Source organism: Alternaria rosae, assembly GCF_020736505.1.
Source record: "Alternaria rosae strain MPI-PUGE-AT-0040 chromosome Unknown BKA58scaffold_8, whole genome shotgun sequence".
In the NCBI taxonomy this organism is placed as follows: Eukaryota; Fungi; Ascomycota; class Dothideomycetes; order Pleosporales; family Pleosporaceae; genus Alternaria; species Alternaria rosae.
The window spans coordinates 746679-770525 of record NW_025763577.1 but is presented as its reverse complement, the minus strand read 5'-3'; the positions used below and the strand labels follow the sequence as shown (position 1 = coordinate 770525).

The window sequence follows — 23847 nt, the reverse complement described above, 5'->3', positions numbered from 1 at the left end:
TCAGACAAAACAGCCGAGTACCAAAGGAAAACACAGCAAGGAAAACGTCATCATCGTAATATATAAGAGCAATTTCGTAAGCGTGTCCAAACAAGAAGCCAGCCCAGGATCAAGGGAAAGGTGGTTGCCGATCCGAAAAGCAATAAGAGGAATAGGTTTTTCGCTAAAACGCTTCAATACCGTCGCTATGCAGCCCCGCCGGGAAGGAAGAGCAAGATCAGGGGAAGGAAAACGGGCGTGGGTATGGGAGTCGTTACATAGCCCAGCTCGTTTCGATGGGGTAGGAACAAGACGTCCGGGCCCGATAAGACATCGCCGCAGTACTGGATAAGGATAGGCTTGTAGCCAGGCCGTAAAGGATGCAGTTTCATAGGAATCGTGGTATCGCTGAGCTCGAGCTCTTCAAGTCTTTTAGTTCGATGCGGTCGTCGTAAGGTTTTGGTGTCGTTGTTGCTTTGTGTAGGTCCCCTCTAGGGAAGCGAAGTCTATCGGTATATTCTTACACCCTGTATCCCGCCTCTTGGAGACATCCCGAGCATCTCTCGTAAGCGCGGACATATCCGCGACCGCAGTAGCATGCCGAGGTAGTTGATGGCGCTACAGAAGCCTTACTGGGTCGTCGTCCTCCTGCCGCAGCTGCCTGGGCAGCATCAAGACCACAGTCGGAGCTTCTTGGGCTGGTGCCGCCACTGGTGGTACTGGAGCTGTCGTAGTCGTTGGATGAGGAAGTATTGCGTCGGCCCGCTCCTATCGGTGTTGGCAGTCCTTGTGCGCCCTGGCCGGGCCGCTGTCCTGGGTACATTCCATCGTTTACCGAGAAGTTGCGGCAGATCATGTAGGCTCGGGTGGCGGCGGCATTCTTGGCTAGCTCTTCGCTTTCGTATTCAACATCCGTGGAGTACTCTCGGTTGTTTACTCTGACTGTTGATCCGTATCCGTAGCGTGTTCGGTAGGTTTGGAAAAGTGGGTCAGGCCAGTGGCGCCTTTGGCAAAGACCTATAACCGAGGGTCAGCAACCAGTATGCAAATTGAGTCTGCTATCGTGCTGCAAAGTCATAGGCATGGTCTCCCACCCCATTGTGTGGATCCCTTACACTAGACAGGGCTATCACCCATGAGTCTTGCACCAATTGCCATGTCGTCAAGACCTCATTTGGCTCAACTAGATCCAACTATGTGGTACTAACTGTCTAAAAAGAAAGGGAACAGTTCCAGCACTAACCTGTCAAGTACATAACGTAGAACATGTTGGAGGTGGTTGGAAAGGATTATTGACGTGGAATGAAGCGATTGGAACGACTGATGGCGCTTCGATGGTGAGCTGTCAGTCTGAGGGCAGGACTACTGCTGCGGAGTATTGCTGAACTGGCAAGCGTTCGTTGGTGGCGACGATAGTAGGCCGAGAGAGGTATCCGTGGTAGTGGTAGTATGACAGTAAATGTTTTTAGGGTGTGGGTGACGGTTGCCAATAAAGCATTGACAGCTGTACAAAAGAGATGAAAAGCGTTGATGTATGAAGAGCAAGGTAGAGGGAGCGGCTTGCAGTCAGTCGGACGGGGATGGGGGAAGCATATGTGCCTACTGTGGGATGGAGGAATATATTGCAGCAGGCGAGTGTAGCATGTATCCAAGCGCGTCTCGCCCACCAGTAAAATCCGTGGGGCAATTGGGCTTGTGGAAATGGATAATCTGCGGGTCTTGTTGCGGCTCTGAAAGAGGGAGACCCATAGTATGTGCTGGCGAGAAGGTAGCCAACGGTAGAGGTTCCAGAATTTTAGCTAGTAAGAGACTCAAACCTCAAAAGGTACAGCCTGACCGGTTCGCTCTTGCCACCGTGCTGCGCGCAGTAGCGCAGTGAAAAAACGGCTGGCGATCGGACACAATTGCTGTAACCCGTTTTCCCAAGGCTGGACATGTCTCGATCGGCATTGTGCAGGTTTAGACGCCTAGGATGGGCGCATAAACAACGAGGTGGCAGACGTGCATCCTAACAGCACTCTTTGCTCGTATCTCCCGGATGCACTGGGCCCACTAATGCAATATGCAAAGTGAGGGGAGAACGCAAATACGTCAGACTCTGCACCCTTTGTCAAGTGTACCGATACCCTGAAATCTTGGCAACAGAATGCGTGATATCGGCGTATGGTTTGGGAGGCAGGGTCTGAAAGGAATCAGAGACCAGACCAAACGTGCAGCAAAAAAAAAATGGGACTGCTAATCGGCTAGGGTACCAACCGCCAGAGTCGCGACTGGAGAGGAGTTGGACACGAATGTGTGACTGCAAGACAATGCAAAGCATAGTGGTTCGAAGCGAGAACGCGTCACAACAGGCATAGCATGGAGCTACCCGACAGCCCCAGGGGCGAGCGAGACGAGTTGATTGATGCGTTCGAGGGTTCGAGGAGATACCTGGGGTTGGTGTTACCAGAAAGCATCAAGCGTCACTGCCAACGCATACATGCAGAAAGCACGGTCCTCTGAATATCGCTACTTGGAAACGCGCCTGCAGCTCGAATAGGGAAAGGGTCAACGGCTGTTAGCTGTAAGCCGTGTGCATGCAGGCATAAATTGGCATTGCGGAGACTGTCTGATGGCGCTCCAGCACGTTCGCGAGACGTAGTGGAGTACAGTTTGACAGGCGATGATTGACGAGTAGAGGGCAGCTGGTAGGGGCCAGGCGTTCTTGCGCACGCGATCCCGGTCAATCGAGAGAGACAGAGATGAAGAGTTCACAGACCCTGGGATCCCCATGTTCAAGGCTGGTGGTAGGGCATCAAGTAGTCCCCACTTTGCCGAAGTCAAGACATTGGAGATAGCAGGATGCTAAGCTCAGCACGAACGGGTCTGGAGCTTTGGGAGGAAATTTTCGAATTGACACAAAGGGATCATGCATCGGGCGGCTGCAGAGCGTACTCGACAATTGACCTGCCGCGAAGTGGATAGCAGCAGTACAAAGGTTGAGGGTGCACAGAGCAAGTCGTCGTGGAGCGGAAGCAAAATTCGGACGATTCGATAGGCCGGCGCGGTTCACGACAGGCAGCGGTGCATGGCTAGGTCCCAGGTCCCAGTAAGGACCGCTTCTGTCTGGCGCCGATCCAAGATGGTGGTTGATACATGGAGCGGGACGATGGCGCTTGTGAATAGCGGCAACGAAGCGCAAGGAACAGCCACTGATATATTGGACAAAGAATAGTGTTTGAAGTCCAGGCGAGCGCGTCCAAGGCCAGCAGAATCGACGCGGAGATGAAGAACGAGCTTCAGAACTACGTCGCACGCGCGGGAGATCTGTGGATGACGCGAGCGCGCCAGCACGGCCACCCGCTCCAAGCTGCAAAACAGGCGGTGAAGAAGCCAGCGCTGTCAACCATGCGCCCCTCTTTCTGCGCATCAGTCTTTGACACTACGCATTAGCAAAGAAGGCTGTTCTTCAACTTACTCGACTGCGTGAGAAGGCGGCCATTTGGACCGCAGAGTCGTCGGCCCTGGAGGCGTCCTGTCGTGGAAATGTCGTCTTCGAATCGGCCTGATTCCATCAATAGGCTACTGAAGACCCACATGTTCGAGCGCTTTTCCAACCAAGAGCACCCTCACCCTCCTGTTCAGCCTCGCACGATGAGAGGTGGTGCTGCAGCCGGGTGTGGTGCAGGGTAATCTAGAGGGGCCGGGTTTCGCGTCCATTACCGATGCTCCATGAGGGACACAACGCACCGTCCCGACCCTCCGAATCTCGACATTGCAGATTGCAGCCCCTCAGGGTCCATTCACCCTTACACAACTCGAGGATGCGGTAAAGGCTCTGGCAGGCTCCTTCCACGCTCATGTGTGACGTCTAACAACATGGCGACTGCCAACTTTCACCGGCATCGGATAGCGGTGTCTGTTGTTCTGTGTCAGTAGCATCAGTTACCCCACGATTCAACCCGACATTCCCTCTCTAGTGACAGGTTTCAGACTATCGAGACAGGCATGGCTTGCGCATCGAGACTGTACGCCTCGCCGTCTCGTAGCAGCCGGGCTACGTAATTGCTGTCAGCTCACAAACAGACCACCCGTCGCACGAGGCGCGGTACGCGGGGTCAACGGCCAGACTACGGCGTCCGCAAAAAGCAAATGTAATTAGACCGTAGATGTAGTATGTACTACGTCTTGAACAATACGCTGTGCAAAGCGTAGGGGAACCGACGTTGACGTTGACGTTTCGAATGGCTCTCCGCCTACTCCGGAATCCGACAGATTACCTAGATATACCAACTTGACAACCTCATATATAGTATACACAGACTCGTATAACAAGCTAAATCACACAATCCTCTACTACGACTACCATCAAACCACCCAATCCAAAAACCGTCAAGATGCCCAAGATCGTCCGCCTCACCATGTTCAAGATCCCCGACCAGGACACGGTCAAAGAGGCCATCCAAATGTACAACACCCTCGCTCAAGACGCGAAAAAGGTACGCCAAAGCCCTCTCTTGACTCGCCAACATCCCCTCCAAGCCCTCCCATTCCCCTTCGAGATCTCCATACATACCCGCTCTCTCAGCCGAGTTACGGCCAGCACATATCCATCGAACGTGCAGTGCATACCGCCCGCCCCCTGCACGACGGACCATCTCATCACGTCGGAACCCCAGATTTATTCTAATCGCCCTCGGGCTATTTCCATCTTGCTCGCTCGATAAGAAAAGAGCGGATAATGGCGTCAACCCTCCTCTTCGCGCGCGCGGAGCAATGTCCCTGGCGGGTAACCGCTGGAAATATTGCCGCGGCTAGGAGAAATGGGGTGGGGGTGACGAGGCTGCAGCAAGCGGCCGACACCAGCGAGCACGCGGAATCAACTCCGAGTCACGACGCACACATCGGCCACCTTGGATCCATTGAAGCCTCACGATGGATGCGCATGCGCTAGAGATATACCGACAGCCTCCGCACCGACTGACTTCCGAGGCTATCGTCGTCCGCCGTTTGTTGTTTGCTGTTGCTTATCGAGAGGATGCATGCTAACGTCATTGTGTCTTTGTGCAGGACGGCAAGACGTACATCCAGCTTGCACAAGCCAATGCCACCTATGACGACCCGCGTAGCAAGGGCTATACGATGCTGGCGCGTTGCATATTCGAGTCTAAGGACGACATGGACTACTACGACAACCAGGATGAGGCACATGCTAAGATCAAGGCGCACTTTAAGCCGAAGGTCAACGAGCCGCCGCTCGTCATCTACTCGGATATGTCATAGAGGGGCTGGGTTGTGGTTTGTTGAGCGTTGTAGCGAAATACATGGAATCGAAAGAGTAAAACACATGTCAAACTTTGTTTCCCGTTGTGATGATGCCAGAAAATGACGAAAGAAAGCGCATGTGCTTATGCAATACCTTCACGACGACACCAGCCAAGTAGAGAAAAGAAGAGAGTTTTGCTCGGCCAAACACACGTATTGACAAAGCAAAGAACGTAATGACCGGTATTGATGGCATCAGACCTAGCTGCTGTCTCATCACTCGGCCCTTCTTTGTCTCGTCCAACATCTTTGTCCAAGACAACTCCGTTGGTTTACGTGCAAACCGAACAGTACGAGCTTCAGCTCTTCTATCGTCTCGCCTGAAGTCTCGACTCAAGCTATGGTTTTAACTTACAGGCAAGATGACAGTCTCAGATCTTTATCTCAGACGATCTTTGAGCAACGTCGCCGACTACTATTGACAACAAGTATTAAAAGAGTAAGACATCTGATGGAGCCGCTGACCCAGCCCAGGGACAAAGACGTTTACACAATGAATACTCCATGCTGATATGCAATCATCAACACTGGGGACACAATGTACAATCACGTTAGATTCGCTTCTTTGATCAAAAGAAAGAGACGGCATCTCCATTGTTCAAAACCTACCTGTGTACCATAAGACCTACCGTAGTCATCTCATACAGCTCTAGAGACCATACTTGAACTCGTCTCCATCACTATATACCTAGGTGACGAAACTGAACAACCCCATGGGCACAAAATCTTCTTCACCACAAATATCAACACCAGCACCAGCACCAGCACCAGCACCACCCATATAACAACCCCTTCGATTCTCCTCCAACCACAGGACAAGCACTTGCTGGGACTCCAGCACAAGAGCTATGTCACAAAGAAAGCGTCAAGCACCATCCTTGCCAGGCCTACCAACGTATTCATCCTCTGGCTCCTCCTCCAGTAGCTCAGACTCAAAACCAGATGACTACAACTCAAACTTCAATGAAAGAGCAGGCCGAACCCAAGAAGTAGAGTCAGCCCAAGAAGCAGATGTGGAACCAGGAGTCCTTCAATACATCTACCCACCAGGATCACCCACAGAGGTCGATACAGACGAACCTGAACTTGATGAAGATGAATCCGACCACGTAGATTGGGATAGTGAGGGAGAATCACATGAAAACGATGGAAAGGAGGAGGAGAATGATGGACAAGAGCATGAGAACCCCATAGAAGCCCAGAACAGCATCATCGTTGCGGAGAATCCTGTAGAACGCATACTCACAACGCCATCGTGGGCGGACTCGCTATCATCTATACCTTCAGCAGCTTCATCGCCGCTAGGCCCAAGAAGTCCCACTCCTCCCCCACCTTCTCCCGGCCCACCTGCGAACAAGCCGAAGAAGAGAGGTATGCCAGAGGGTACTGCTCCGAGCCCAGGACATCAAGATGCGGCAACGGGCATGGACGAAGACGGCGGTCCAGACCCCGAGATAGCAGCCCTAGTGAATAAGCGCAAACGCACCGAAAAGTCTAAGCCCAAGCCTCCGCCGCGGAAGAAACAACGCCAGGCGTCACCGGAGGAGGAGGAGGAGGAGGACGACGACGACGAGTCTTCTGGGTTATCGGATCCGCCGTCGAACCTCTCATCCCCAGCAGTAGTGAAGACAGCGAAGACAAAGGGTAAACAACTAACCAAAACCAAGGCAAACAAAACCCCTTCTACCACAAAAGGCCCGCCCAACACTATGAAAAGCGGTAAGATGAATAAGGGTGAGGAAACTGAGATAGCACATTGTAGCGGGAGAACGAAGAAGCGCACGCCGTGTGGGAATAAGAAGAGAGTGAGAAGGGGGCAAACGTATAATTGTGGGAAGCATTAGTCTAATGAGTGAGGAAGTGACCTAGGTAGGTCATTGAATCGATCATGAACGTGTAATTGAACTGCATTTCCAAGTAGGCATGACTCATTGTGGATGTTTTGTGATTTTCGCATTCATACCTGGACTACATACAGTATATGCATGCGCCATGCTCATCTCCATGTCCATCTTTCTTTCCTCTTCTTCCGCTATGCCGAAGCACATGTATAGCCCTCCCAAGTATCCAATTCCATCGCTAAACCCAGGACCAAAGCATCCCATCGATGCCAAGCCAACCCAGACGCTTTTCATGTCGTGAACGCAGCTTCTCGTGCTCGAGTAGAGGAGAGAGAAGAAGTCACAGACGCCTCCGCGGAAAATGCATTCTATATGCCGGGGTGTATGCAGAAATATACAAGAAGAATACACGTTATTAAAAAAAAAGTGTGTAGAGAAGATTTGCGTCGACGTGTTATTCGACCGGGTATCTCGTGGGTGCGTTTACATGATAATCGAAGGAGCTAAATCAAGTCAGCAACCGTATTCCACGTAGTGAGGTATGAAGGGCAAACTTACTGTCAACGTTCTGCTTGATAGACTTGTGAGGCAGAACCGAACCACCGTTAACGTAAACCTCATCGCCAATCGTAACATCATCACCAAGCACAGTCACGTTCTCGAGACGCGCCCACTTGCCCACGGTGCTGTTCCAGCCGACAATCGAGCTCTTGACCCAAGCGTGGTCCTTGACGCGGCTGTTCTTGAGCAGCACACAGCGCTGGAGGCGCACACCGTCGCCGATGACAACATTCGGGCCGATGGTAACATTGGGACCGATACGGCAGTTCTTTCCTATCTTGGCAGACTCGTCGATGAGCACGTTGCCGCCGTAGACGTAGGGTTCCGAAGCGGGGGTCAGCAGCTTGGAGTTCTTGCGCGCGAGCGACGAGAGGTAGAGGCATGTTCCCGACAAGAAGTCCTTGGGCTGACCGACGTCCATCCAGAAGCCCTCGAGGTCGAAGGAGTGGAGGAGGCCGTCCTTGACGATGGCGGGGAAAGTCTCTTGCTCGATGGATGTAGGACGGAGCTCGATGCGCTTGAGCACGCTCGTGTTCATGATATAGATACCGGCGTTGATGCGGTTGCCGACGAATTCGACTGGCTTCTCGACGAAACGGTCGATTTTGGAGGCGTGGCCCGGCTTGTGGACTACGACACCGTATTTGGAGGGCTCCTCGACCTTTGTGACGACGATGGTGCCTTCGTCGCCGTGTTGCTTGTGGAACTCGGCGAGCTGCTTGAAGGGGTAGTCGCAGGTGACATCAGCGTTGAGCACGAAGAAGGGCGAGTCGTCCTTGCCCAGGACGTTTTCGGCGAGCTTGAGGGGGCCGGCGGTGCCGAGGGGCTCGGTCTCGACGGAGAATGTGATGGTCACGTTGTATTGTTTCTCGTACTGCGCAGCGGATTATTCGTATGCTCTGGTTTGCCGTGGGGCGGGTATACTCACTGTCTTGAGCGCCTCGGCCATGATTTCCGGGCGGTAGTTGACGGCGAGGACAACATCTGTGACACCGGCAGCGGCCAGGGCCTCAATCTGATGCTGGATCATGGGCTTGTTCGCGAACTCGACGAGCGGCTTGGGGTAGGTGAGGGTCTGCAATTGGCGTTAGCATGGCCGTTGCTTTTGGCGTCGCGGGGCTCTCGAGCGAGCGCTGCGCGGGGAGTAAGGCATACAAGAGGCCTCAGACGGGTACCGAACCCTCCGACGAGAATGATGGCTGCATTGGCTGTTAGCTACGAACAAGAGAGTCGCAATTGGCCAGGCGTACCTTTCATATTGGCGGTGTTGTAGTTGCGTAAAGAAGTAGGTACTAGGAACTTGTCTCAGGGAACAACGGAAGAAAACAGTCAAGTCTTCAACACAACACAAGCAGACAGTAATTGCCGGGTATAGAAGAAGAGAAAAGAGTCACACGGTCGAGTGAATGCGCAGGGCAAAGAGCAAGGGAGCAGTTTGGTGATGAGGCCAGCTGTAGGTTATATGCGTCGAAGCACCCGCGTCCACAATTAGCGGAGCTAATGCTTTCCCTGGAAATGTTCTAGCTCCTGGCCGCGCCGGTTCCCCTTTCTTTCACCCACCACATGCGCAACCACCGAGTGCCGCTACTCCTCGTTAAACCACTCCCTAACCGCTATCGTGATCGTACGCTGGCCAGATGGGCCCCCGTTCCTGATCGCTCGCCCTATCCGCTTCTAATTCGGGGAATAGCTTCGTGTTGTGACTGCTGATAGGCTGAGTTCGTATTCCATCACGAGGGAACAATCAGCTCGTCTCTTTTCTGCTCATTGGGTACGTGACTTTGGTCACCGCTCTCTTCTCCCTTTTCCAGAGCGAATTGCACCACGTGCCTGTGAAGCTGTGAATTGGGCGGCGTCGCGCATTCAGAATCTTCTGATCACGCCTCGGTCCCCACGTCGGGACCCTGAAAGCTATCCGAGCCCCTGGTACCGCCGACATGTGGCTAGCTGTGGCTGACCGTCAACACTACCAAGCCTTTGACAAACGCCAATGTATCTGTCACGTCGCTGATGGTGCACCTGATCAATCATCAATGCACGACGTTTTGAATTTGCAGATCCATGGTACCTCCACTCGGCCCCTCACAGCCACACTCACGATGTTCGCTCCCCGCTTCAATCAGCGTTTATGCGACGCGCGTCGTATGTTGGTGGCGAGATTGCCACGATCACGCGTCCAATGCGCTTACGCAGTCTTGAATACGGGTAGATAAAATAGAACTGCGCTTCTGCCGTTATTCTGATCTAGTCTCTACGATGTTCTTCGGTACCAGATCATGTCCTCTCCGCATGCATTGGCTAAACGCTGGTTCCGAATCTTGTAATATACACACTCCCCGTACAAACGCCCAAAACACGTACTATACACAACTTCGCAACCCCTCTCGCGTCCTACAGACTCGTATATTATCTCAACTCCTCTTCCGAAAACTCATCGACCTCAACGCATCCCCCACACTACTCCCCCGCTTAAACATGCCCGGTCTCCTGCCCGGCCCATCCGTAGGACTCTGCTCGGGCGACAAACGCTGCCCTTGATTCCGCGGCGACCCCGTCTTGGTCGGCGTCTTAACCAAACCCTCACCAAACACAAACTCCTTGGTGAAAATCCAATTCCCACGCTCGTACCGCCACAGATCCAAACCCACGGCACGACCCTCCTGGTTCCTCTCGCTCAACTCCTGGCGTATCGTCGCGAATGCGCTGTCTACTTTTGTCTCTTCGTCTACTTTGTTCATGACGGTCCAGTGGGGGCGGAAGCCGCCTGCGTCTTGCTCGCTTAGAAATTCAGACCATCGGGTTTGTAAATCGGCGTGGACGTCTTTCATCGCCTTGTAGCCTGAGTCGACGTTTATGCCTACGCCTTTGCGCATACGGAAGGGCTTGCCAGTTGAGACGTCGAATGGTTGGATGCTCCCAGATACCTGTGCGAGCCCTTGCTCCAGCGCTTCCATGTGCGAATGTGGGAGTGCATGGAAGAGAGTGAGATGCGCCCCCGTGCGGTTGAGGTGTTTGGGGAAATACTGGTTTCGCATCTCGTCCATGGGTTTGGCTAGGGAGTCTGTAAGTTTGAGCGTGAGGACGTAGACTTGTTCGTCCTGGGAAGCGGTATTCGGTCTATGCTCTTGTCGGGGATAATGTCCTGAAGGTCGACTTTCCTCCACGACGTATGGCTCATTGTTGGCTTGCTTGGGACTCGTTTTGCCTTCCTTCTTGGTTGACCAGCCGCGGAAACTCGTTTTGGCACGGATTCCTGCCCCGGGGCGTTGGGGTTTCTTGGTCTGCTCTTTTTGCTGTGCTTGCGTTGCTTCAAAGGATGCGCGTAGATCTGGGTCTGAACAGGCTCGGGCCTGGATCTGAGGTTGCCGGACCCCGCCGTTTGGCGTGCTGACGGCGGCTGCGTAGGTGACTGCCATTGTGCTGAATCGTGGTGACGTTGCTGGTGTGATCCCGTTAGACAGTGATGACAAAGATTGACCCAGCTGCCTGAGGACAGCAATCCTCATCGAAAGCGGGAATGTGGCTGGTGATGTGAGTACTTTCATGTTCAGCTGCCCCTTGAACTTACGGAACTTCGGAAGATCACATACGTCACTCGACGGCCACTAGCGATGCGCCCGCGCTATGTGGAGATGCCTCAAGCTATCGCTCTTAGGTTTATAGGTTTGGAGTACTTCAAGCCTCGTGACTTAGGGTGGAGATACCATTGAGTCGTAGGCTTCGAAGCATTGTACCGCAATATAATTATGTATATGTAGCAGATCGGAATGTTCAACCACCGCAATGTACGCTTGTTCGTATTATGTGACCCACCGTGCCCGCTTCTACTGAAACCAGCTGTCTGCAGCCTATGCATTCGGCGTATCCAAGAGTCCCAAACCCCATGGCCTGAACTATTGCGTCCCAGCGACATAAGAATCTAGATCAACGTCTGCTGGTGGTGCGCCATCTTCCAATCGCCAGCCGCGCCTTCTGAAGCACCTTGCAGCACCCATGCGCTCGAGCAGATGGCCCTGAACGTCTCGCTGTCCCTTGTCGCTTCTACACGATAGTAGATGAGCGCGCTGTCCTTGCCCAGTATAACGACTTCATCGTGGCTGAGTTTGTATGACTTCCAGGGCTTGAAGTCGGGGCCTTGAAGCATGTCGTGGACTGTCGGGGAAGATACGGAGGTCAGGATGAGGTCGCTCGGGAAGATCATGACGGGATTGCTGGAGAGAAGCGGAACGAGTTCGGCGCCGGAACTGCATAGGGCTGCCCAGGCTTTGTGTTCGAGCGAGCATATCGCAGCGGTCAACGACGGGTTCGTGAGCGTGGGCGTCGACATAGTGATTTCGGATGTCGCGACGAATCACTTTGGTCTCGGGCGAGATGTTCGCAGTTTCCTGAGTTACTGCGGTGTTGCGATGGTGAGTCGGCCAAGATGATGGCGCCACGTTCAAGGCAGAGGCTTACCCCGCGACGCCATTGTGACATCACATCTCTACTTGTCGATATCTGCCAGGGCGGCGTTTTCGATACATACTGGTCTTGTCCTGTTGAGATCAAGCGAAGTTGTCTGAAATCGACTCCGGGCTATGCGCTGTCGCATCTCAAAGTTGATATAGTCTACCAGCCACAAGCGCGCCTTTGATGAAGAGGAAGGTTGCGCGCCACGGGCCTACGCGATAGTCGCGCAACGGTCTTGCATCGTCGAAATCTTTGCTACACGATTTCAAGACGATACTACGATGCTCGCCACTTGAAGCCAGGAAGGTGAATCGCTCGGCGGACCCATGCCGGGTATGCGGGGTGCTGCGTGTAAGCGGGTCCGTAATCGCAACGTCGTATCGCGCATCCATACTTCGGTGTACCATGCCGGCCTCTGCCTATGCGATAGGTGAAGACTCGGAATGCAGAGTTTGATCCAAGTCTGGATGGCGAGTGTCATGGACTGTCTTCGGCCGTAGAGGCGCCGGTTGAGGACCGCAGAGGCAAAGGCGCAGTTGCCTTGGTGGCGTCTACGTCACATACCGGGCGCATGCTGGTCCAGGCTCCAGGCGATAACGGGCGGTGGGCCAGCGGGGAACCTGCGCGGTGTAGCAGTGAAGGACGGCCACGACGGTGATGGAGCACAGTGAGGAGGTAATAGAAAATGGACAAAGTCTCGCCGTGAAGACACGAGCTAAGTGATAGCAAACAGCGACGTCAAGTAATGGCCAGTTGCCTGCGGTGTGCGTGGAAGCAGCCGGAATGTTCCCGTGCGCAGTTGCTGATTGGCGCACGGGCTCTCGCCGCATCATTACTCACTCACTGCCTCAGCCTGCCTGCATATAAACCAGCCTCTCCCCTCTCTGCCTTCTTCCTCACACCACTCTCACACCCCTCCTACAGCCCACTGATAAGCTGTTCTACCCAACCAACACTACACACACCACAAGACACAGCACACCGCAAACATGCAGATCTTCGTAAAGACCCGTAAGTAGTCACCGCCACCACGATGCCTCTGCGCCTCAGCTGCTAACACCTTCACAGTCACCGGCAAGACCATCACGCTCGAAGTCGAGAGCTCCGACACTATCGACAATGTCAAGAGCAAGATCCAGGACAAGGAGGGAATTCCCCCGGACCAACAGCGCTTGATCTTCGCCGGCAAGCAGCTTGAGGATGGTCGCACCCTGTCCGACTACAACATCCAGAAGGAATCGACCCTGCATCTCGTCCTCCGCCTTCGTGGAGGTATGCAGATCTTCGTCAAGACCCGTAAGTTGCCACATTGCTGTCCCTGACCCAAGACCCTTACTAATTCTCTCCAGTCACCGGCAAGACCATCACCCTTGAGGTTGAGTCCTCCGACACCATTGACAACGTCAAGTCAAAGATCCAAGACAAGGAGGGCATCCCTCCGGATCAACAACGCCTCATCTTCGCCGGAAAGCAACTCGAGGATGGCCGCACCCTGTCCGACTACAACATTCAGAAGGAGTCCACATTGCATCTCGTCCTGCGCCTGCGCGGTGGTATGCAAATCTTCGTTAAGACCCTGACCGGAAAGACCATTACCCTTGAGGTGGAATCCAGCGACACTATTGACAACGTCAAGTCGAAGATTCAGGACAAGGAAGGTATTCCTCCGGATCAGCAGCGTCTCATCTTCGCGGGAAAGCAGTTGGAAGACGGCCGTACTCTCTCCGATTACAACATCCAGAAGGAGTCCACGCTCCACTTGGTGCTTCGTCTCCGTGGTGGTATGCAGATCTTCGTCAAGACTCTCACTGGAAAGACCATCACATTGGAAGTCGAGTCCAGCGATACGATTGACAACGTAAAGTCTAAGATTCAGGACAAGGAGGGTATTCCTCCTGACCAACAGCGTCTGATCTTCGCTGGTAAGCAGCTGGAAGACGGCCGGACGCTCTCAGACTACAACATCCAGAAGGAGTCTACTCTCCACTTGGTGCTTCGTCTGCGTGGCGGACAGTAGGTGGTTGACGGTTGCTGACGGTTTACGACGGTATCTGGGACATGGCGTTGATGGGATGATCTGCCTGCGGGAGATCTGGTCTTATTCATAGTTTACACGACGGCTGATACAGCCTGAACAATGCATCAAGCATGCCTACGGGCGCTGAGAGTTTCTCAACACTTGTCTCTTGTGATGCCCCTGTAGCTTTTTGTTGTTGCGACACGCCCCCACTCGCTATCGCTGTCGGTGTCCCCATCTTGGTACTTAGTGCAACACCAACGGCTTCATTGCGCCGCCGAGAGCATGCGCTGCTGCCACGACGCTCATGTACCGCGGCTTCTTTCCGTTGACCCCACTTCAACTGACGCCATTGACCGTATCTCCGCTACCTAACTCCATGAACTATAGTGGCACCTCACAGCAACTCCACATCTTCAAAGAGGAGAGAGTACCTTTGGATCCATTTAGAAGCTCCAAAAGTCTGATCGGACTAAACCTTCGCGTTGCCTGCGGTCTTTCCAGCAATCTCCGCCGCCATCTCCGCGACAGACACCACTATATAGCTATCACCACACTCATCGATAACTTCAGAGCCACGCCATACAAACGACACGGTCTCCAACGACACGAGCAATTGCAACAATGGCTGACCAGAAGATGCAATACGTAAAGTACGGATCCCTCAATCGCTGGGCAGCGAACCAGCCATGGCAGCAACAATGCTGACGAAAGTACAGCTTGGGCAAGTCTGGCCTCAAGGTCTCCAAAGTTATCCTGGGCGCCATGAGCTTTGGCAGTTCCAAATGGCAGCCGTGGGTGTTGGACGAGGCTGAGAGCTTGCCTCTTCTCGAACATGCGTACAAGAGCGGCATCAACACCTGGGATACTGTAAGTCCACCCAACTGAACCTCTTGCCGCATAATACTGGGCTATCGATAAACCCGTGGAGTGTACAGAGCTAATGTAGTCAACAGGCCGACATTTACTCCCACGGCTACTCCGAGAAGATCATCGCGAAGGCGTTGAAGCAGTACAACATCCCCCGCAACAAAGTCGTCCTCCTATCGAAATGCTACTTCGGCGTCAACGAAGACGATCCTAGCCTCGGCATCGCCAGCGTATCAACCAACGACGGCGATATGGTCAACCAAGTCGGCCTCAGCCGCAAGCACATCTTCGACGCCGTCGAGAAGAGCGTCGAGCGCCTCGGCACCTACATCGACGTCCTGCAGATCCATCGGTTGGACCGCGATACCCCACGAGAGGAGATTATGAAAGCGCTCAACGACGTGATCGAACGCGGATGGGTTCGTTACATCGGTGCGTCATCCATGGCAGCCTGGGAGTTTCAGACGCTGCAGAATATCGCGGATAAGGTAAGTTTTGACTGTACGAAGTGCATGCGAGACAAGTATTGACTTTGCCTCTAGAACGGCTGGCACAAATTCATATCCATGCAGAACTATTACAACCTCATCTACCGCGAGGAGGAGCGCGAGATGATTCCTTACTGTCAGGATACCGGAGTCGGTCTCATCCCGTGGAGCCCGATCGCAAGAGGAGCTCTCACTCGCCCTTGGAACGACCGCTCTTCCAAGCGCGCTGAGACCGACAAGTTCCTTGAGATGCTTGTGCACGGGCGTGAAGACGCTATCGACAAGAAGATTATCGAGCGTGTGGAAGAGGTTGCGAAGAAGAATGGGGTTAGCATGGCTGGTGTCGCGACGGCGTGGTGTATCAAGAAGGGGGTTTGCCCGATTATTGGGTTGAGTTCCAAGGAAAGGATTGACGAAACTGTCAAGAATAGTAACATTCAACTGAGCGATGAGGATGCGAAGTATCTGGAGGAGGTTTATGTCCCTAAGGCGAGGCAGGGCTTCTAGATGATACTGTTCAGATATCGTGGTTTGAGGGAAACGCCATGTAATCGTCATCAAAGGGTCCATCGGCATCACTCCGTTCAAGGAAAGCAATGGACACCTAGAAGTCTACAAAGCCTTACAATTTCGTCGACGTTTATTGTTGCATCGATGTAGCCTGGGAAGCACCTGTCCAGTTTCTCCTTTGCGGAGGTAGCTCTTCAGGACGTGAGAGTTGCTCCAGAGGATGAGCAACGATGTCTCAGTATCGCCCAATGTTTCTACCATCATCTTACCCACAGCCTACACAATAACTTCCACTCGCAACTGATCAGCATCACTCACTCATTCGCCCACAGCCTGTACAACAACCTTCACCTCGAATACTCAGGAACAACAAGAATGAACATCACAATTCATCTCCATCTCTTTGTCCGTCTCCGACACACCGCCCGTCAGAACCCCCGTTCAACGACGCAAAAAGCAGTCTCAACTCCCCCGGTCAACGACGCGAAAAGCAACCCAAACTTCCCCAACACTTCTCCATCTCCATCTGCATCCCCATCCCCATCGGGATTACAAACCCCATACCTCACTGCCCGCACCTGACCTACTCGCCCTACCTACCACACCGCGTTCGCGCCACTAGTTCACCACACCGAACACAAGACACACTTACCAATCATCTCCCACCGCTAACTCATCTCGAGACGAGCCCCAAGCGAAACCGTTGAGACCAATGTATGTACATCCGGAGTGCGTACATGATGCATTACCTTGCATGCGCCACGCCGGTCTGGCGGCGTTGATTGTACAACGCATCAGTAAGTTGCTTTTCTCGAGCTGGGCTGTAGGGCTAGCCCCACAAGTGGCGAGTTTCTAGCTGGTTCTAGGGCGGAGCTGGTGTCTGCTAGATGGAAGTATGGGAAATTGGGGATCGGGGGGTTTGCGGTAGCTGGGTACCTAGGTAGGGAGAAAACATGGTATGGGCGGGTAGAATGGCGCAGGGAAAACTCCCTTCTAGAATCTAGACGATTCAACTACATGAAGAGAGAGAGAGGTAGCGAGACGATCAAGCTCATGATAGTGTACCGAGATTCGTGCATGAAACGTTGAGATGTAGCTAACCACGTCGTATATTGGTATGTATGGCAATCCCAACGTTGAACTTATTCCCGTATGTTCTCACGTATGCAAGATAATCGGCTACGAGACCCGGACCTCAGACTCGAAACCAAGTGTAAACCGCCCCAGCCAAAATGAGATCACCATGCGTTCCCTTTCCGGTGAATGTGGGAACCCACCTTACACACTTACACACGCCACACACACTCTAACCCCGCAGTAAGATGGTAGCCACCAAAAAAATCTAGCTGTACAAGGCCTAAACTCTACTTTACACACAGTGATCGCAAGCATACGCCTGTCTCTACACTACCACACGCTTGAACGCTGTACAACTTACGGTACTAACAAGACAGGCCCATCCCGTCTTACAAACTCTCGCCTAAGCACGCTCATGACCCATTGACGGACGGATCGGCTAGTCAGCGGGTGTGATCGTGATCGACAAGGAAGGGGCCGGGTAGATCATTCCAGTTTCCTGCCCATTGCAACAGGCTCGAACAGCTTTGTTAATTCTAGCTAAGCAAACGTTTGAAAGAGAGACGATGGCGCGCAGAACGGGTAGTGTCGGAAGCGAGGGGCGGGAAAGGCGGTGTGGTGCAGCTTTTTCCCGCGAGCCATAACCCGGAGTTTTGCCGGAGATGTAGTCCGGCGATACCATGGGCTGCATTGAACGTGAAACGCAAGTTGCAGTAGGAAGGGGAGTTCCTGTAGTTCTGGCTGTTTTGGGCAAGTGGGGTGCGAGGGGTTGGCGATGTAATGCAGGCACGGAGATTGGAGGTTGGTCTTGTAAAAGACTTTGTCGTTGCGGTGTAGAGTGGCTGGGGAGTCGGTGCGATTCCTGACTCACACACCAAGCATGCTCAGATTTTCACTTGCGAGTCACGATGAAGAGCAGAGTAAAGGCAAATAGTGATAATACCGATATTGATAATTCCCATGTTTTGATTTTGCTATAGCCTAGCAAAATACACCCAATAAAGACAATGATGGATAGATACATACTCTGTTTTCAGTAGTTAAAAAAGAAATCCGCCTCACTCACAGCTTTCAGCACGCAGGTGCCAAAAGGGCCGGAGGAGTATGTTCGAAGCCTCAAGGAAAGAAAGAAAGCCTGCTCGCTCGCTATGCCAGTAACACAATCGTCAAGAAGATGAAAAGGTGACTTTGTTCTGCTTGCTTGCTTGGAAAAGGAGGTTCGTAACACGATGTTGGACGTCAACAACACGGGAGAGTGTTGGAGTACGACACCATACCAGGGACCCCTCCAACAATGTTGCAAGGAACAACTAAAAAGGAAACAGGAAAAAATAAACATTTCAAAGAACACACAGGACCAGCGGTCCGCGGCTCTGCCTCGCTTGCTCGTGTTGTAAAATCAAGTAGTCGTGATCGTTGTCGTAGATCATACGTGCAGCCGTCTCCGTTCAGAAGGTCAATAAAAGTCGTATGAATTCATTTGTTGTGGTGAAAGAATATTGGTTTCCGGTGTCGCCGGGTAGTGAGCGTGATGTAGTTGGGAGAGTTTAGGATAAGCCGTAATCGTTGATCGTTCTCACAATCGCGGGCTAACATGGCATCCATAGGACACCGGGGAATCGCAGGAAATGCAGGACAGGTCGTTCATCATTTTAGGTTCGGGTCGTCAGCCGTTATGCGTGCAAACATCGGACACATGAGTCGTGGGTCGTTCTATGTATATGGGTTGTGCCGTGAAAGCAGGCTGCTGAGATGGTTGTCGGTGGATGAGTCGCGCGTAAACAATTGGTCGTGAAGAGTGTGTGCAGCCTGGTGATTAGATTATGGTAGAGCTTAGTTGGCCCTGATGACAAGTTTCGAGAGGAACTTGTTCGACAATGAGTCGAAGTCGGTACGATCGAACTTGCAGTCACTTCTTGAACGGAGGTACGTTTCTGTAATCTTTGTTAGCATGTTGAGGCAGTGGCAAAGGACGTCAGACTTACCATATTTAGTGACGTGCGCGCGGACCTCGGTCATGGCATCGCAGACCGCAGGGTTAGAGGCGAGGAGGTGGTGGTGTTTCCTCGAATCCCACTCGGTGAAAGAAGGAAGCTTCTGTGAGATGGCCGAGAAGAGACCAACAATGACACCAACAGGAGTGCCCTCCATCTCACCACAGAACTTGTTGACGGCACCGACGTCGGGGACGCGGTAGTTGCAGTCGAACTGGATCAGCTCCCAGACAGCGAGGAGGATAGCAGCGAGCATGAAGATGGTGGGCCAGTTCTTCAACTTGTCGCCACTGTAGACCGACTGGTAGAGCGAAGAGAGCTCCTCAAGAACATCCTTCTGCAGCTCACGCCACATGTCGGCAAGAGCACACTTGACCTGGAAGTTGATCATGACAGGTGCGATGGTCTTGCCAGAGAACTTGGACTGTTGGTCCTCGACCTTACCAGGCGTGTTGTCCTCATCGCCGAGACCCTCAATCATGGTGACGTGGAGAGTCAGGTTGTAGGCTAGGACAAGCTTGAGCGCCTTACGGATGACGGGAAGCTTCTCGCGAGTGTAGAAGCGGTAGGCAGTCTTCAACAACTCGGTGACAAAGTAGGTGCCCTCAAAGTACTCATCAACAAACTGCTCGAAACCACCGTCAATGTGGCGGTCAAGGTAGTCAGAGAGCATAGCGCGGGAGATGCCCTCCATGCCGGCGGACAGCTTGGCGGTGTTGATCTCGAAGTGGAGACCGTTGAGGGTCTCGTGCCAGTCAACACCAAAGCACTTCTCATCACGGACGTAGACGTCGCGGGCCATAATGGGGAGGTAGTGGCCGTAGCCGTGGGTAACGTAGATCAAACGCTCCGATGTCGAGAAGCCCTTGATGTTGCCGATAGAGAAACCAAGGCTGACGTGACGCTCGTAGTCGGCCTTCCAGTCCTTCATGAAGTAGGCAATATCCTTGATGTCGATACGCGTGCACGGGACCTGCCAGAGACGCGCGTGGGATGGCTGGCAACCAGCGCACGGGTCGCCCTTGTCGCAAGTCTTCTTGAGGAACTTACACCTCAGGCATGCGCGAAGCTTGCGGATCTCGTGAGCTTGCTGTCGCTGATCAGGCCTGAGAGGTCCCCTTCTCCTGCCGACGCGCTTCTCGCCCGTGGCGTCCTTCTTGGTGGTGTGAGCGGGTGTCTTCTTGACAATGGTCTTGGCAGGCTTCGATCCTGTCGCGGTCGCGGTCGCGGGTGATTTCCTGCGACGAGCCGGCGGTGAGCTGACGGCTGACGAGGTCGGCGACGCGGTATTTGACGAGGATTGTTTTATGACAATGGGCTCGACGCGTGCCATGGGCGGGCTGACGGACTGGGTAGGCGAGATGTAGTTGGCGAAGTCGTGATCGCTCATCGGGAGCCCGTGAGTGTGGTTACAGCTGTCAGAGTGGGAGTGGGAGTGGCTATGCGAGTGTACAAGCTCCAAGTTGTTCTCTGATTGAGGAGAGTGCATGGGGAACTGTATCTCCTCGAAACTGCTGAAGGAATGGGCTGACGGTGGCACGTCAGAGTGGTTCGAGTTTGACGAATTCGAGCCGGTGCGGATGTGAAGTGACTGGGCTGGGTTGAAGATGATGGCAGAGCTATCTGAGTAGTCGTACGAGTTGCGGTGACCGTGGCCGAGGCCGACGTCGACCCAGCCGTTGTCGCTACTTGAGAGCGAACGGATCTCCATCCAGTTCTCACCAGGTGAGCCAGTGCCAACGCTGGGATTTGAGTGAGCGGTGTATTCGGCGGGCGCGCTGCCGAGGTGAGTGAATTCTTGCTGGAAGTCGTTCATCGTTTGCATTGTAAAGGGCGCAGTAGTCAGGGTGGGTAGCCCGTCCATGCTGGTTGTGGTCATGAAGTTCATGGGCGCCATGGACATGGAGTTCATCATGTGCGGGTTGATACCGAACTCGACAGGCGACGTCTGCAGAGGCCCTCCGTATGTGCTGAACTCCGTGCCCATTCCCATTGAGCCCTGTCCGTAGCTATCCTGCCCAAAGCCATCCGTGTTGATGTTCATCCAAGTGGCCAACATGGGGTTCATCGGTTGCATGGCCGCGGGAAAGCCGAGGCCCATGTGGAGAGGAGCCATGCTCGTCGTGCTCGGGTGCGAGTTGTGCGCGGTAGACGCGGCTGCGTTGTTGATGCGGCGTTGCTGGTGCGGGTGCTGATGCTGGTGGTGCGAGTGCTGCTGCTGCTGCTGGCTGCCATCGTGCTGCTGTTGTTGCTGTGTCATGCTGCCGGGTGAGATTGGGAGCGGCCACGTCTGGGAGAAGTTGTAGGTTTGTCGGTTCGGGTCGAAGGAAGGGTCAAAGGCACCGTCCACGCCGTAGATGGCCCCGTCAAAGTCGATGTGTTGGTTCTCCATGTTTGCACAGAGAGTGAAAATGGGGTTCGAGTGTTGTCAGCCTCTTCGAGCTGATAGTAAGCGGTGAAGGTAAGCGGGCGGGCGATGGGCCGACCAGAGTGTAGGCGGATGATGCCAAGACGCGTACACCGCTTTTTGTATGCAAGTCCCAGCCCCACACACCAATGGCTCGTCTAGTCCTACACTTGGTTAGGATAGCGCCAGAAGCGCTGCAGCGGACCGCGCGATTCGCAATCGAGGTCAAAGAAAACCCTGACCAGCGCCGACGTGCACGAGGGTTCCTAGACGGGCGCGTTGGGTGGTGTGCGGGTAGCGAGAGGGTGCTCAACTATCGTGGAGAGGCGCCTCTAGTGAGCAGATCGTTGAGCGACGACAGAACCGAATTGTGTTCGCCCGCCGAGACGCTCCACCTGCGTCCTGGTTAGCCAGCTCCGCCTCTCGGTCTGGCTGTCGTCTGGCTAACTGAACCCACGCAAGCTGACGCCTCACCCTGCAGCAGCCAGTGAGACGGCGATGCAGGCCAGTGTGTCGCAATATCGCTCTTCTCTCGGATCAGCTGTCGCCTATCGAGCAGAATGACCCCTCTTGCGATAGTGCCGATAAGCGTTAGACTCGGGGTCTGGTAGGTAGCATCAGGGTGTGGAGGGGAGCGTTGGGGATGCCGCAACAAGCAAAGACAGCCTATACTCGACGCAGTGGGCTGGCTATACCCACCCCTCATGCCCGTGCTGGATCGTCCACCTTCACCTCTCGAACGAGCTGTTCAACATGCAGCCAGGCGAACCGGCCTGCGCTACTGGCGCCCGTCGGTGGATCTAAGAATATAGACTGCGACAAATGGTTGACAAAGTCGCGGATACTACCATGGACCAGGGCTGTCCGTATTTGCCTCACTGGCATGGCCCGGCCTGCGACTCTATAACGGCACTTCGCCGTCGACGTCCAGACTCACCGACACGTCCGAGGATGCCTCGCAACTTGTCCCGCCGTCATCATACATTCCAGAGTCCTCGGCCATCCATAGCTTGAGCGCCATACCTGCCTCCACGCGCGGTGCCCACTCGCCGGCGGTTCCTCGCGTTGGCAAGCGCTCATCGTTACCCTGGCATGCCGAGCGCCTTCTGCGTAACATCGCTTCCGATCGTACTACTGAGCACCATGTCTTGCATCCGGATTCTCGTCCATGGCAGCCGTTTCAAGTATTGTGCATCCTGTCATGCTTTGCCCGCATATCGCCGTTTGAGCAGCGACAGCTTGACAGGATAGCGCCCCTGGTCCTTACTGGTGGGCGTATTACATTGGTATCACTCTTCCTGTGGCATGCCGAGATTCGTCATGTGCTCGTGATCATCTCTGCCATCTGTTTCGTTTTACGTTGGTTTGAAGTATACCGTAGTTGTATGCTTCTCAAGTCTTGAGATGCTTCCACGTTTTCGGCGAGATCTGCGCGGTTCTGCAGTGTCGCACCCACAATTTAACAGGTCAGTAGCCACGCAAGCCACCATCATCCAAAGTCATGGGGAGTGGATAGCGTTGTGCTACTGTACGGCCTTGCTGACGTTTCTTTGTCCAACATCCTCAGGGCGTACCCATAGGCGAGGCGGCCGCATGTTGGGTCTCCGTATGACGCGAGCAACGTCGTCTTTCTATTGACTGGGTTTGACTTGCGACTTGTGCAGAGTACGAGAGGAAGAGGCGACAGGTTGGGGAATATCCCCGCACTTCATGTGGGATGTGACCGGTTGATCTTTCTAGCTCGAGAGTTGAGGAAATTGGGTGAGGCATTTGGGTACTTTGTGGGATGCATGCTTCCCCATCTCGTGAAGATAGAGTAGCCCTGGAAGTGGTGGCGGATGTAAGACCACGCAAGTAGCGCCATGCAGTAGAAACAGGTGGAATGAGAGCAGGGGTCGATGGAAATCCGTGGTGAGTACAAGGAGGAGTGGCGAGGTAATAATAGAGAAGTAGCGATAGCGACGAAATTTTGTGCCGTTTGTGATGTGAAGGAAGTCGCGGTGTACTGGTGCGCTCTTCCCGTACACGCGGCAGCCAGAGTTTGGTTCACCCGATAGATGAACGTCACGGTCTGTCCGCCATTACAACGCCATTCATCCTTTCATTCAACAAAACATTGCTGACCAGGTCATGCAAAGTCTCACCCTGTGTAAGGGGCAGTACTCGCGCATCCAGTTCATAGTCTAGAGAATACTGCAACACCAACTCAGCACGAAGCCAAGACGAAACGCCTGGCCTGTATCAACGCAGCGCAAATGGTCTTGCCCAGGCTTACTTCATTTATTGTAAATACCTTTGTGTTGCCTGTCACTAGATTATGTCCCACTGGTATCACCCTCGGCGCTGTGTA

General features: G+C 53.6%; 10 protein-coding genes across 10 annotated transcripts; 5 read left to right on the top strand and 5 right to left on the bottom strand.

Annotated features, from left to right (window-relative positions):
- Nucleotides 1-237: 237 nt before the first annotated feature.
- Nucleotides 238-1380, bottom strand: BKA58DRAFT_225272 (uncharacterized protein). The gene is made up of 2 exons (XM_046166332.1): nt 1223-1380; nt 238-996 (listed from the first exon to the last, which is right to left on the bottom strand). The coding sequence occupies exons 1-2, from the start codon at nt 1245-1247 to the stop codon at nt 500-502; spliced, it is 522 nt and encodes a 173-aa protein (XP_046022574.1). The 5' UTR covers nt 1248-1380; the 3' UTR covers nt 238-499.
- A 1156-nt stretch (nt 1381-2536) lies between these two features.
- On the bottom strand, nt 2537-3575 carry BKA58DRAFT_225283 (uncharacterized protein). The gene is made up of 2 exons (XM_046166333.1): nt 3437-3575; nt 2537-3376 (listed from the first exon to the last, which is right to left on the bottom strand). The coding sequence occupies exons 1-2, from the start codon at nt 3458-3460 to the stop codon at nt 2774-2776; spliced, it is 627 nt and encodes a 208-aa protein (XP_046022573.1). The 5' UTR covers nt 3461-3575; the 3' UTR covers nt 2537-2773.
- A 493-nt stretch (nt 3576-4068) lies between these two features.
- On the top strand, nt 4069-5268 carry BKA58DRAFT_225257 (uncharacterized protein). The gene is made up of 2 exons (XM_046166331.1): nt 4069-4457; nt 5029-5268. Exons 1-2 carry the CDS (start codon nt 4356-4358, stop codon nt 5239-5241), a joined length of 315 nt encoding a protein of 104 aa, XP_046022572.1. The 5' UTR covers nt 4069-4355; the 3' UTR covers nt 5242-5268.
- An 863-nt stretch (nt 5269-6131) lies between these two features.
- On the top strand, nt 6132-7127 carry BKA58DRAFT_461532 (uncharacterized protein; the record flags this gene model as incomplete). The annotated part of the gene is made up of 1 exon (XM_046174805.1): nt 6132-7127. One exon carries the CDS (start codon nt 6132-6134, stop codon nt 7125-7127), a length of 996 nt encoding a protein of 331 aa, XP_046022571.1.
- Nucleotides 7128-7632: 505 nt separating this feature from the next.
- Nucleotides 7633-11101, bottom strand: BKA58DRAFT_320773 (nucleotide-diphospho-sugar transferase; the record flags this gene model as incomplete). The annotated part of the gene is made up of 4 exons (XM_046167779.1): nt 7633-8559; nt 8614-8760; nt 8841-8884; nt 10147-11101. The coding sequence occupies 4 exons, from the start codon at nt 11099-11101 to the stop codon at nt 7633-7635; spliced, it is 2073 nt and encodes a 690-aa protein (XP_046022570.1).
- A 503-nt stretch (nt 11102-11604) lies between these two features.
- Nucleotides 11605-12153, bottom strand: BKA58DRAFT_413332 (uncharacterized protein; the record flags this gene model as incomplete). The annotated part of the gene is made up of 2 exons (XM_046172417.1): nt 11605-11948; nt 12141-12153. 2 exons carry the CDS (start codon nt 12151-12153, stop codon nt 11605-11607), a joined length of 357 nt encoding a protein of 118 aa, XP_046022569.1.
- Nucleotides 12154-12747: 594 nt separating this feature from the next.
- BKA58DRAFT_225061 (uncharacterized protein) lies at nt 12748-13535 on the top strand. Its single transcript, XM_046166330.1, has 3 exons — nt 12748-13145; nt 13203-13434; nt 13484-13535. Exons 1-2 carry the CDS (start codon nt 12880-12882, stop codon nt 13330-13332), a joined length of 396 nt encoding a protein of 131 aa, XP_046022568.1. The 5' UTR covers nt 12748-12879; the 3' UTR covers nt 13333-13434; nt 13484-13535.
- On the top strand, nt 13203-14301 carry BKA58DRAFT_389844 (ubiquitin-related domain-containing protein). Its single transcript, XM_046170786.1, has 2 exons — nt 13203-13430; nt 13484-14301. The coding sequence occupies exons 1-2, from the start codon at nt 13409-13411 to the stop codon at nt 14149-14151; spliced, it is 690 nt and encodes a 229-aa protein (XP_046022567.1). The 5' UTR covers nt 13203-13408; the 3' UTR covers nt 14152-14301.
- An 85-nt stretch (nt 14302-14386) lies between these two features.
- On the top strand, nt 14387-16205 carry BKA58DRAFT_224954 (NADP-dependent oxidoreductase domain-containing protein). Its single transcript, XM_046166329.1, has 4 exons — nt 14387-14804; nt 14871-15021; nt 15108-15509; nt 15564-16205. Exons 1-4 carry the CDS (start codon nt 14776-14778, stop codon nt 16014-16016), a joined length of 1035 nt encoding a protein of 344 aa, XP_046022566.1. The 5' UTR covers nt 14387-14775; the 3' UTR covers nt 16017-16205.
- Nucleotides 16206-18929: 2724 nt separating this feature from the next.
- Nucleotides 18930-21482, bottom strand: BKA58DRAFT_321410 (uncharacterized protein; the record flags this gene model as incomplete). The annotated part of the gene is made up of 2 exons (XM_046167806.1): nt 18930-19030; nt 19082-21482. 2 exons carry the CDS (start codon nt 21480-21482, stop codon nt 18930-18932), a joined length of 2502 nt encoding a protein of 833 aa, XP_046022565.1.
- Between the last annotated feature and the right edge of the window lie 2365 nt (nt 21483-23847).

What these genes read in the sequence shown, in the direction of transcription:
- BKA58DRAFT_225272 (XM_046166332.1), bottom strand. Translation starts at nt 1,247, where the DNA reads ATGTTCTACGTTATGTACTTGACAG. An exon ending in CTACGTTATGTACTTGACAG is followed by an intron (nt 997 to 1,222) that starts GTTAGTGCTGGA and finishes CCTCGGTTATAG; the next exon opens with GTCTTTGCCAAAGGCGCCAC.
- BKA58DRAFT_225283 (XM_046166333.1), bottom strand. Translation starts at nt 3,460, where the DNA reads ATGGCCGCCTTCTCACGCAGTCGA. An exon ending in CCGCCTTCTCACGCAGTCGA is followed by an intron (nt 3,377 to 3,436) that starts GTAAGTTGAAGA and finishes ATGCGCAGAAAG; the next exon opens with AGGGGCGCATGGTTGACAGC.
- BKA58DRAFT_225257 (XM_046166331.1), top strand. Translation starts at nt 4,356, where the DNA reads ATGCCCAAGATCGTCCGCCTCACCATGTTCAAGATCCCCGACCAGGAC. An exon ending in TCGCTCAAGACGCGAAAAAG is followed by an intron (nt 4,458 to 5,028) that starts GTACGCCAAAGC and finishes GTCTTTGTGCAG; the next exon opens with GACGGCAAGACGTACATCCA.
- BKA58DRAFT_225061 (XM_046166330.1), top strand. Translation starts at nt 12,880, where the DNA reads ATGGCCAGTTGCCTGCGGTGTGCGTGGAAGCAGCCGGAATGTTCCCGT. An exon ending in GCAGATCTTCGTAAAGACCC is followed by an intron (nt 13,146 to 13,202) that starts GTAAGTAGTCAC and finishes ACACCTTCACAG; the next exon opens with TCACCGGCAAGACCATCACG.
- BKA58DRAFT_389844 (XM_046170786.1), top strand. Translation starts at nt 13,409, where the DNA reads ATGCAGATCTTCGTCAAGACCC. An exon ending in GCAGATCTTCGTCAAGACCC is followed by an intron (nt 13,431 to 13,483) that starts GTAAGTTGCCAC and finishes AATTCTCTCCAG; the next exon opens with TCACCGGCAAGACCATCACC.
- BKA58DRAFT_224954 (XM_046166329.1), top strand. Translation starts at nt 14,776, where the DNA reads ATGGCTGACCAGAAGATGCAATACGTAAA. An exon ending in CAGAAGATGCAATACGTAAA is followed by an intron (nt 14,805 to 14,870) that starts GTACGGATCCCT and finishes ACGAAAGTACAG; the next exon opens with CTTGGGCAAGTCTGGCCTCA. An exon ending in TGCAGAATATCGCGGATAAG is followed by an intron (nt 15,510 to 15,563) that starts GTAAGTTTTGAC and finishes CTTTGCCTCTAG; the next exon opens with AACGGCTGGCACAAATTCAT.